Source organism: Mycena indigotica (genome assembly GCF_014461135.1).
Source record: "Mycena indigotica strain 171206Taipei chromosome Unknown Mind.scaff0013, whole genome shotgun sequence".
NCBI lineage: Eukaryota > Fungi > Basidiomycota > Agaricomycetes > Agaricales > Mycenaceae > Mycena > Mycena indigotica.
This window is the reverse complement of record NW_023503012.1, coordinates 2,201,670-2,212,983: the sequence shown is the minus strand read 5'-3', so window position 1 is coordinate 2,212,983 and position 11,314 is coordinate 2,201,670. Positions and strand designations below refer to the sequence as shown.

Genomic DNA, 11,314 nt, shown 5'->3' with positions numbered 1-11,314 from the left:
GGCTAGCGCTAGCGCGCCTCGTGCGGAACCTGATTTGCCGGATGCGGATGCGGAGGCTTGGTGCGTGGGCTGTGCTAGCTCTAATCCCCGCCCGGGCCTGCTGACTCGCGTCCCCCACGCGTACACACCCCTGCCGTTTTCGCTGCCATGTCCTTTCCCACCCCTGCCGCGCTACCTGCGCCTCGATACCCACGCGCACACACATACCCTCCTCACAATCTCCCTGCATGCCTTGCCTTGCCCACCAAAAGAGACACCCGCGGCCCGCGTTGGCCCGCCTAATACCTAATACCGACGTCGCCTGTATCCTGTCTGTCTGCTGTGTACGTACCCCATATGTCTGCGCGCTGTAAATAGTGTATATCCCGCTATCCGTATACCACCTTTTCTTAGTTATGCGTTCATGCCGCTGATTTGATGTGTGTGCGTAAACCGTGTGCGGACGCGCGCGGGTGCACGGGCCCCGCGCAGGTGGAGGTGGAGGTGGACGCGCAGGTCGAGGTGGGTGCGGGCGCCCGCCGGTGAGCAAAGGGGGTGTGTGACGTGAACTTTTTTGGGCCGGTGCCTCTGTGCGACGCACACGACGACGCGTCCGCGTCCGTCGTCGCTCGCTCCCGGCGGCCGGCGCGCGTTCGCCCCCGCCCCGCGCCCGTGTGCGATTGTGATGGTGATTCTTTTTTGCGGCGCCGGCCCGGTGGTGCTGTTCGCTTGCGCCGCCGCGGGCCGGGGCCCGGCGATGAAGCGGGTGGCGTGTGCAATCGACTCTCGGGTGCCCGTGCCTGCGCACATACCCCGCCCCGTCAGTGCCTGCCGCTTCACGCACACCGACCAAGTCCGCACCCGGGCCTGCAAAAGAATAGTGTACTTTTAGTGGACGACCAAAGTCACTTAAGAAGGCCATAGCGAGGCTTGGTCCGCAAACTCCTGCAAGTCAACCAGGAACCCTAGGCTGCGGCCGAATCCAGGTGAGAGCAGGGCGTTGCAACGGAAGGACAGTCTGTCTACACCACTAGGTCAAGCCTACGTGCGACTGCATGGGATGATCCAGGCGCAGCACTTTGGCATGATCCCATGGAAGGTTTAGAAGCAGGCGCTGTCTAAAGTGCCGAGAGTGGTGGATGAAGATGAGGTGTCTGGACAATACCCAGACGGGCCTTTATAAATGCTTGCCAGTGACCAGCACCTACCAGTCACGGTCGCCTGTACGGACGACAGGTCCCCGCCGCCGCCCGCGCCCGCGTCGTGGCTCCCAGGGCCAGCGCGTGTTCGCCCCCGCCCTGCGCCCGTGTGTGTATTCTAACCGTGACTCCTTTTTCTTTTTTTTTTTCTTTTTTTGATGTGGGCGGTATCTTTGCACTGCCGCGGGCCAGCACGTCAACAAAGTGGAGTGGTGTTTGCCCGTTTCTTTTTTGAATTGTGCAATTGGATGTCTGAATGAAACCCCTCGTGGTGGGCTCCAATATAATAACACTGGGAAAGTAAAAGTAAACTAATAGAGGAGTTCACTCAAGACCTCAACCCTATTAGTCTACTAATCCACTAATTGTTTGTGTATGTGTGTGTGTTCGGGGGTTCGAGTTGCAGGAAACAACTAACGGATTCAGAATATCCAAATATAGCAATAGAATCTGCTTATTGAGAACTTTCTACAGATCACTTTTGGACTGTTGTTATGCAACACAGAAGAAGGAACAATCAAGCTCAACCTCCAAAGTGCTTCACAAAATGAACAAGAGAATGTATCTGTTCTTGACACAGGATACTAACTCAAATATGCAAACAAGCTTGCTTCCTAGCCACTTGTTTCCTATAAACAAGATCCTTGCTTCTGTAAGGGCAACCCTGGAGACTCCGACGAAAGCCTAGCAGGGGAGGATCCAAAGCGTGAATAAAAGCTACGGAAATACACAGAGGGACCGATAGCAGGGGAGGATCCAAAGAGAAGAAACTCTAAGGGTCCGCCTGCTAGGGCACCAACTATATACTGGTCGTCCGTAACTGCCGACGTAAGAGCGCAGAAGGAGCGGCGTCGCAGGCTCTGTCCCAAGGTGATCGTTGGGAGGTTCTTGAAGGATCAGTGATTGTGCGGGCAATTTTAAAGGAGGCTGTGGACGATGGTCGGGGTGGGTCGAAGCGTCCGAGGGGGTGCCGGTCGGATGCGCCTCGGATGCGTTCGGAGGGTCCGAAGGAGGCCGAAGCGGGGGTTCCCCTGACATCACCCCCCCCCTTTGAATGCGGCGTCCCGACGCATAGTTTGAAAGGGCAAGGAGTCGAAGGTCGCTCAGGCGATGTGCCGTGGTTTACCCGGGTACCTCCGATAGAAGTCCGCAATCTTGTCTGGCGCAAAGACACGGTCGAACCGAACCCACGAGTCGTGTGAAGCGTCGTAGCCTTTCCACCTGACGAAATAGTTAAGACGCTTATACCTTATCCTGGCATCCAAGATTTCCTCGACTTCCCATTCGGGGACTCCATCCTCTAGCTCGGGGGGCGGGGTCGTCCATTGAAAGGGTTGTCCTGAGCGGGCTCGAGCTTAACAACCGGGAAGACGGGGTGGAGCTTGGAGTAACGCGGGGGGAGGTCAAGCTTGTAGGCACCTTTGCTAACCTCTGCGAGCACCTTGAATGGTCCGAGGCGCTTGTGGGAGAACTTCTCGGAGGGCCGAGTCGTTCTAATGTTATAGGCGAACTCAGCGGCGGGGATAAGCTCATAAAGGGTACCTGTTGAGTGGAGGAGTGAACATGGTTGTTATAGGCGAACTCAACAGCGGGGATAAGCTCGTCCCAGTCATCTTGTTGGTAGTTGGTGAAGATCCGGATGTACTGCTCGAGCTCTTGGTTAACGTGTTCGGTTTGACCGTCGGTTTGCGGGTGGTAAGCCGTAGAGGTAGCCGGTTTGATGCCAATTAAGCGCCAGAGTTCGCATGTGAAGTCAGCAATGAACTGCGAACCACGGTCCGAAATGTACTTCTCGGGGGTTCCGTGGTGCCTCCAGACATTCCGATAGTACAACTGGGCGGCTCCGACTGCGTCTATTGTCGTATGACACTCAGTGAAGTGAGTGTGTTTGCCAAGAGCGTCGACGACTACCATGACCGCGTCGTACCCATGAGCCTCGGGAGCTCGACAATGAAGTCCACCGTGACGGTGTGCCAGCGTTCGGGGGGGACTTCGGTCGGGTGTAGCTCTCCGTGCGGGAGCCTTCGGAGGGCTTTCGTGCGGCAGCACAAGTCGCAGGTCGCGACGTAGCGTCCGATATGGCAGGACATCTGTGACCACCAGTAGTTGCGCAAAACCAGCTCTAGGGTTTTGAACCGACCGGGCGTGTCCGGCAACTCGCGTGTCGTGGCAGAGCTCGATGATGCGCCTCCTTAGGTCCTTGTCTTTGGGGACTACGACCTTGCCGCGGAAGTACAAGAGATCGCCCGAGACGGCCCACTCGTCCGAACGTGATGAGCGGGGGCCCCGAACTTGACCTCGGACCTTCAAGAGTTGCCGGGCCGCAAGTGCGACGGGCTCCTCTAGGTCAGGCTCACCGGATAGCGCTTCCTTGATGTCGTGGACAAGTTCGGACCCAGGCCCAGAGACAGTGACGGCCTCAAGCGCGCGAACGTGGAAAAGCTCAGGGCGCCAGAGGGTGACGTCCGAGTTGTCTTCGGAGATGCCGTGGTCAGGCTGGCGGGAGAGAGCGTCGGGGCGGCCCATCTGGCGACCTGGGACGTGGTGCAGCGTGAAGTCAAACCTAGAAAGGTACAACGACCATCGGGCTTGCCGACGGTTAAGGTGCTGTGCCTTTCGGAAATACTCCAACTTCTTATGGTCAGTCCAGATCTCGACCGGATGTGCGGCGCCCTCTAGGAAATGCCAATACTCCTCGAGTGCGCGGATGATCGCGAGCATCTCCTTGTCGTGAATCTCATAGTTGCGCTGGACATCATTTAAGCTTTTGGAATAGAACGCTACAGGGTGCCACTTCCCATCCGGGGCTGATTGTTGTGAAAGAACTGCCCCCGTCGCATAATCTGAGCTGTCTGCTTCAAGTCGGAAAGGCCGAGAGTCGTCCGGGATTGCTAAGACGGGCTCTGAGACGACCGCATCTTTGATAGCTTGAAAGGCGGCGGCTTTCGGCGTCTCCCCAGGCCCATTTCTGGTCTTTCTTGGTGAGCGCAAAGAGAGGCTGCGCGAGGGCCGAGAGATCCCGAATGAACCTGCGGTAGAAATTAGCAAACCCCAGAAACTGCTGGACGTCCTTCTTGTTTTCGGGCGGAGGCCATGCGGAGACTCCGGCGACCTTAACGGGATCCATTTCGACGTGGTTGTGAGAGATGATAACCCCCAGGTACTCGATCGACGATTTCTCGAAGTCGCACTTCTCCTTGCGAAGGTACAGCTTGTGCATTCGGAGTCTCCGAAGGACTTTGCGGACAATCTCGCGGTGCTTACGGAGGTCCGAATGTGCGATAAGGATATCGTCGAGGTAGATCATAACGTCTCCTGAAAGAATGAGATCCTGGAAAATGTCATTCATCATCGTCTGGAAAGTCGCGGGGGGGTTTGTCAGGCCAAAATACATCACCAAAGGTTCGAACAACCCTCGGTTAGTCCGAAAGGCCGCCTAATAGAAATGATGAATAATAGTCCTGATATTGTTGAGTCAATAACACAGCTGCTGACGCATAGACTACATGTTAGCATTGTTACATTATGACTACATGTTAGCATTGTTATATTATCATTATAATATTTTGATTGGATTTTAAGGATTAAGTTAGTAAAGTAAAAGAAAGCTGTTTAAAGCACAAATGTTAGAACTTAACATTATCTATTCTTATATCTAAAAATCATGCATTACTTATTATGATAAATGATAAAAACATATGTGGTGTAATAGACCTAATAGCTTATGGCCTATTACATAATTTTATCAATAGTATACACTTACAAAATAAATCTTTAACAAGATTTTCTTCAATCTACCCTACAACCTTGCACATCTGTGTAGAGGCTCTGTTCCCAGGGGTGATAGTTATTAATGGTTGTTAGAATAGTGCTACACAGTTATTGATCATATAGAACGGTTATTTATTGTTTTGTTGTTGGGTGTTGGTTGTGTACTAGTGTCAGTCTCATCTTTGGCCTCCCACCCATCATCTACCCTGATCACCGGTGATAAAAGGGAGAAAAATAAAAGACACACCTTCTGCTGGCTACCAAAACCATACATACACTTTCAAGAATGCATGACAGAGGCGTGGTATTGGTTCAAAAAGGGTTTGACCCATGGGGGGCAGAGTGAGTGATGGATGACAATGACACGCGGCGCCACGGCGGGTGGTGGTCGTCGACGAGCAAGGCGCAGCAAGAGGGCGAGAGGCAAGCCAAGGAGGGTGAATAAGGCTTGCTAAGCCTTATTCAGCGGCTCACTAAGCATAGTATAAGCCGTCAAGGAGACGAGGCAACGTCGCCAGCGACGAAGGGCGGTGGTAGCGACGGAGGCGGTCCGGAGTGACTGCAGCACCGTGACAGAGTGACGGGGAAAAGGTATATATTGGGCCCTACATGTACCTACATAGGCAGTGAATTCTAGTGGATTGCACTCCCAGTCTGATTGACAAAAAAAGGGTAAGGACTCAACGAGAACACGGAAACAGAAACAGAATGGACACGGCCCGAAGGGCATTTTGAATACGATCATTGACAGACACCGTCTGTCAAATTAAAGAACCGATATCGCTGTCGGACCGATACTGAATTGCTACCACTATATACGCGCGTACCTATCGTTCCCACGACTCTTGCCGCTGCGCGGACAAGTCGATACCGTTAACAACTACCTAAACACAACACTATCGAATATCCCCTGGGTTGCCACTACTGTATACTTAAAGCTCCGCACAAGTGTCAACACCCGCGGATGTTTGCACAGGTACCTGCAGGAAAACATCCGCAGGTTTGACATCCGCGGATACAGGTATCCGTTTCCCACGGATGCCAAGAGTACAGGTATGACTCTTGAAGGTCTCAATTTTCATTATCTTCCATATATTCCAGTCACTACAGTCTTCTTATGCCCTGTGGTGTCCATATCAGTATATTACTGGATACTATATCCTATATAAGCTCTTAATATTGTCAATATACCTCAGTATCCTAATATTTTATTCAAAATACCCGTGGATAACCCGTGCAGGTACCCGTATCCGTGAGTACAGGTACCCGTTTCCCACGGACCATTTGTATGATTTTGGCATAGAATATGAAGTGGATACTGTACCATTTTATTCAATGTAACCTACCTGTCACGATCACATTGACTTATAATCCCAGCCAAATATAAGGGTCAAATTCTCAAGTCCCGCCAAAATGTCACAGGTCACAGTGGCGGAGAGTTGAATGAAATGGTACAGTATCCTATGGTATACAGAATGCCTACTACTTTCCCATTTTAACTTTTCTATAGCCTCCAATCCAGCCCACTTCCTATGAACCCCGGTGCTGCAATTGCTGTCTGTTAGAGGCGGAGGGTGAGAGTGATTCATCTTCGCGATTGATGCCGGGCCTCCCGGCCCGGGTACCAGGTGGGATTCGGAATCGGGAAGCCATGGCTTGGCAGTCGGAGAGACGTTGCAAGACAATAATGTCTCTCGCTTGGGCGTTGTACGATGCGTCGTGTGCCGCTCCATTCGCCCACTGCGGATGCGGGACATGATGACCGGAAGAGGGGAAAAAAAGATTGATGCCACGTGGCGGCCGAAGTGGCGCCACCCGACTTGCTCTCTCCCACCACGCTGTCCGACACCGACCACCGTCCCAAAGGCTCTTGCGACCCGCCGTCCGCGCTTCACCGCCTCCCTGGACGAGCCCTCACCCGAGCTGGATGCCTAGCGTAAGTGGGGCCGCAGATCCGGGAGAAACCGGGTCCGCCCCGGCCTGCCCCGCGTCCCTGGAATTCCTTGCGCTCCGCTGCTGTGGACATGTTATTGTCCGCTGCGGACCCACTGCTCGGTGCAGCGCCTCCTGACTGTTATTCGCAAGCTCTTTCCGTACCTGCGTCGCTCCTGACGGCCCTGTGCTCCAGATTGGGCAAGACGAGTGGCCGCGAGTCCCGCATCCGGTGGTTACTTGGCTATGTCGCTGCTCGGTACCGCTCTCTTCGCCGAACATTGCTCTGGATACGCTTCTACTTGCTCTAAAACTCTTTGTGTCTTCGCCCTGCCTACCGCCTAAATGCAAACATCCTCGGCGACGATATCTTGCTGGCACAGATGTGTTGGCACTTCATCTTCTGCGGAATTCTACAGATCTTGCGTCTTGTCAGCTGCTCTCCGCAGCAACGGCGCACAATTCTACGGATAGCGCACACTCCGAAATGATTTGGTCACTTCCTCACACTCCTTTGTCCTCCCTACTTTGGAGCAGGATCGGTCAGAAGGCGATTTTGTCCCATGTCCCCTCAAACACCTGCAAAAATACTTTGTCAGCGGGAGAACAGAGTGCGTTTCGGCCCGTCCGCTGCACACAGCCTCTATTTTGCATTGGAGCTTGCGGAAAAGCACGCCATTTTTTCGATCCACCTTCTTCCGATCGACGCCTTCCCAGCAACACACCATCGTCTCGTCCTGCTTCGCGCCTTGCCCCGACTAGCCCTCAGTGGACGACGGTTCTGTCCGCGCAGCCGCTCCGACGCCACGTGGCGAGCACGAGCACTTGTGGTTGCCGTAGATACGCGTTAGCCTCCTGCTACGTTAGGGTGGGCCCTAGTTTCGCGTTGGCGCCAATCCCTACACGGGCCCCGCAGACGGCAGTCGTTGGCGAAGACAGCGCGGCCGCCGCTGTCGACGTCGCTTCCCGAATCCCGCCCCGCGTCGGTCATGATCCGCGTCGTCTGGGTATTTATAACCGCGCCAACTCCACCTTCCCTCCCCTCACTGTCCCGCAACAACACGCTCTCCCCATCGCGCAGCGGGTTGCCCCCTCGCACACATGCACTTGCGTCATCCGTATCCAATCGGACATCGCAACCTTGGGCCTTCCGACGCTTGGCCTTTTGGCTTTATCGATGGCGCTTGCACTATTGCAGGCGCAGCAGGCTGCACTACGTCCCTGAATTCGGATTACCGGACACGCCCGTTTCGGGCGATCAAGCGCCATTGTCGTCGGCGCGGCGTCTTGCTATCTTCTTCGATCGCCGGCCACGTGGGGGCTATTTTCGTTTGAGGGTGCTGCTAGCTGGCTGTTGCACCTACTGGGCATTTGCCAGTCTTATGCCTGCTTAAGCGCCACAGGATGGTCTTCAGGGGGGTTGTCCTGGCCTCGGATGAGGAGGGATGAGGCTGACCATAGGCTCCCGTAGGCAATTTTCCCTGACTTCATGACGATGGTACTGGCCCTAGCGAATTCCCCGAGGAATTCCTTTGCGAGATCGGCGCTGACGTTACGCGACCTACTCCTGCTCCTCAGCACGTGTCACATGCGCGCAGTTGTTGCAATTACATTCCACAGCGACCGTTGCGCTCCACCAACCACACGCCGGCGACCATACTCCTTCAGTTCCCGTGCCTGGCCCTGCCCTTCCTCTTATTGCGCTGGCGCTACGACAAGTCGTGTGTTACGATCACGCCTGTGCGGGTCGGGCGGGCCAGCGCAGCGTGACATATGGCGGAGGCCTGGGCGCTTGGCGCCCCACCTACTCGAAATTCGAAGTCGTCGAAGCGGGGCACTCGCACCGGAGGTCCGACAAAGTCTAGGGTGCTGCGTATGTAAGCACGCGAATTGGGAAGACCGCGCGGAGGTCTGGGGCGACGGTTGCCGCGCGACACAAGGCCACGAGTGCTCGGTATATGGAAAGCGCTGCCCATTTCCCTAGCCCGTTCCCCTCGGTGGGCGTCGGTCGATCCCCCGCACGGCGGCCGATGTCAACGAATTCACGATCACTCTCTTCATTTTGGCGGGCGAGCGTGACCGCGCCACTGTCAGCTGTATTGGCTTGTTTATGAGGTGACCACGCCCCCGCGTGGCTGCATCGCGATCGCATCCAGTATAACCGCCGATTGCTTACGCAACACCCCCTTCGCCGGGATCGTGATTTTCTGCCACGCAGATCAGCCCCATCGGGCCGAATTTGCAAGGCACCATGTTGGCGTGTTGGTGGGTTGGCAGCTGATGCCATCGGTGTATCACCCGTGTGTCAGATCGCCTTAAATGAAATGGCGCCCCCGGAGGTAGACGCGTTTTTCTTTCTCTCGCCTCGCTGGCTGCACCTTTTACCCGCTACCCGCTTCCCGCGCCCTTGTTCCGCCTCGCTCCCCGCCAGCGCCCATCCACGCATTATCCTCGCTGCCACCCCCATCGGTTGCCTCGTCTTGGTCTTCTAACGCCGCAGACCGAAAGGGGCCAGTCGACACCACCCCAATTTAACCTTCCCCGTTATCCATCATGACTTCTCCCTCAACGACCACCTCCTCGACACCGTCCCCGCCGCCATCCAACACGGGTCCAGGAAAGACTCATCGCTGCGCGTACTGCGCCAAGAGCTTCTCCACGAGCGGCCACCTCTCGCGGCACGTGCGAGTCCATACGGGGGAGATGAACTTCGTCTGCTCGTTTCCGGGCTGTACGACACGTTGTTCGCGGAAGGACAACTTGCGGCAACAGTGCGTCCACTCACTCTTCCTTCTCTCGTAGGCGCAGCGCTGACCAATCTGCAGTTACCGCCTCCATTTCGACATCCGGGACCCGGAAGAGCTGCGCCGGCAAGCCCCCCACAAGAAGCGCCGCAAAACGCGAGTCCAACGGGTAGCCACCGTCGATACCCTCGTCCCGGGCGGGCTGCAAGTCATGAGCGGTTTCGCCTCGTCGTCGTCAACGGCGATGACAGGCTTTGGGTCATCATCGTCTTCTACATCGCCAACCCCTCCTCCCCCAGTCCTCTCCCTCCACCCTCGCTCTCCACGCAGCAGCAGCCCAGGCAGCAGTCTGAGCTCGCTGTCCCCCGACTTGCATCCTCCGCGCAGTTTGTCTGCTGACGAAATGTCCTTGCCAGGCGGCCCTCACGGTCAAAAGCGAGAGGACGGGGCAGACGTGCTTCTGCGTCTCCACACCGAAGCCCGCGGGATGCCAGCCTCAGCGGCGACGCGCTACGGTCGCCACATCGGCGAGCCCCGCATCAGCAACCTGGGGCTGGGCATTGGCCTGGGCAATGACCAGCCCTCTTCCCGGAACTACATGTCGCCGCCTAGCACCGCCAGCGCGTCCACCCCCGGCTCTGCGATGTACTTTTCCTCCCCCTCGACCTCTTCGGCGTCTTCGGCCTATGCTGGGGCGAGTTTTACCGGCATGGACTATTATCGCGGGGCGGCTAGCAGTAGCAATGGCGGCTTCGACCTCGACAGTCGGCAGGACTGGTTCCCAGTTGACCGCCGCTGGGAATCGTCTTCTCCCGCGCCAGCTTATGGCCTCCCCATCTCTGCACACGCGACACAGCTGCACCATCCCCATTCCCACCAGTCGCACTCCCATTCCCACCAGACGCAGCCCCAGTCCGCCCCGCCCTATCGCACACGCTCGGCGTCCATCGCAAATGGCATGATCTACCGCGGGCAACCGGGCCATGCCCACCACGGCTCGCATCAGGCGCATGGGTATTCGCAGTCTCAGCCGCATGCCCACTCGCACTCATCGTCCCCCACCGGGCCGGGGCCCCTGCTGCCGCAACTCCTCCCCCCCGCTCGACCCCAGCAGGCGCGGAATGGGCACGGGAAGCTCGTCGTCCATCGCGCAAGCCCTCGGCAACCAGCACCAACGCTTCTAATACATCAATCTAAAACTCCAGCCCATTTTCTTCGCTCACGACCTACACTTGTTCCATTTCTGTCCTTCGTATATCCCTAATACCTCTTACCTAATTCATTCATACGTGTCGTCGTAAGTAGTTACCCCCCATGTGCCAGCTGTACTGTAGCCGCTAGCTAACTTATATCGCAACTCCATTGACAGTGAAATACCAGAGACGATGCCTCGTTCCTGCTCGACAACTTATTCGCCGCTTGACAGCAACGATGGGGAACTTGCCCGCATTTGCACAGGCCATGTGCACAGACGTCCCCAATCGAGCGCGATTTGAATTTAAGTGGAAGACGACGTCGAGTTCGAGTGTGGCGTCCTGGGTTACGGTGATTCGCGAGTCGAGAGTGGGTGGGGCTACGCGATTGGCCGGCGCTGCTGCAAATCAGTAAAAATGCTGAATCGGACCCGAGCCGGGAAACGCTGACGTCGATGCACGCAGTCCACGACGGATTGGGACGCTGGACGCAACA

The 11,314-nt window shown here is 56.0% G+C and overlaps 1 protein-coding gene across 1 annotated transcript; it reads left to right on the top strand.

Annotated features, from left to right (window-relative positions):
• Positions 1-9,434: 9,434 nt before the first annotated feature.
• Positions 9,435-10,889, top strand: MIND_01284500 (uncharacterized protein; the record flags this gene model as incomplete). The annotated part of the gene is made up of 2 exons (XM_037369315.1): positions 9,435-9,652; positions 9,707-10,889. The coding sequence occupies 2 exons, from the start codon at positions 9,435-9,437 to the stop codon at positions 10,887-10,889; spliced, it is 1,401 nt and encodes a 466-aa protein (XP_037214521.1).
• Between the last annotated feature and the right edge of the window lie 425 nt (positions 10,890-11,314).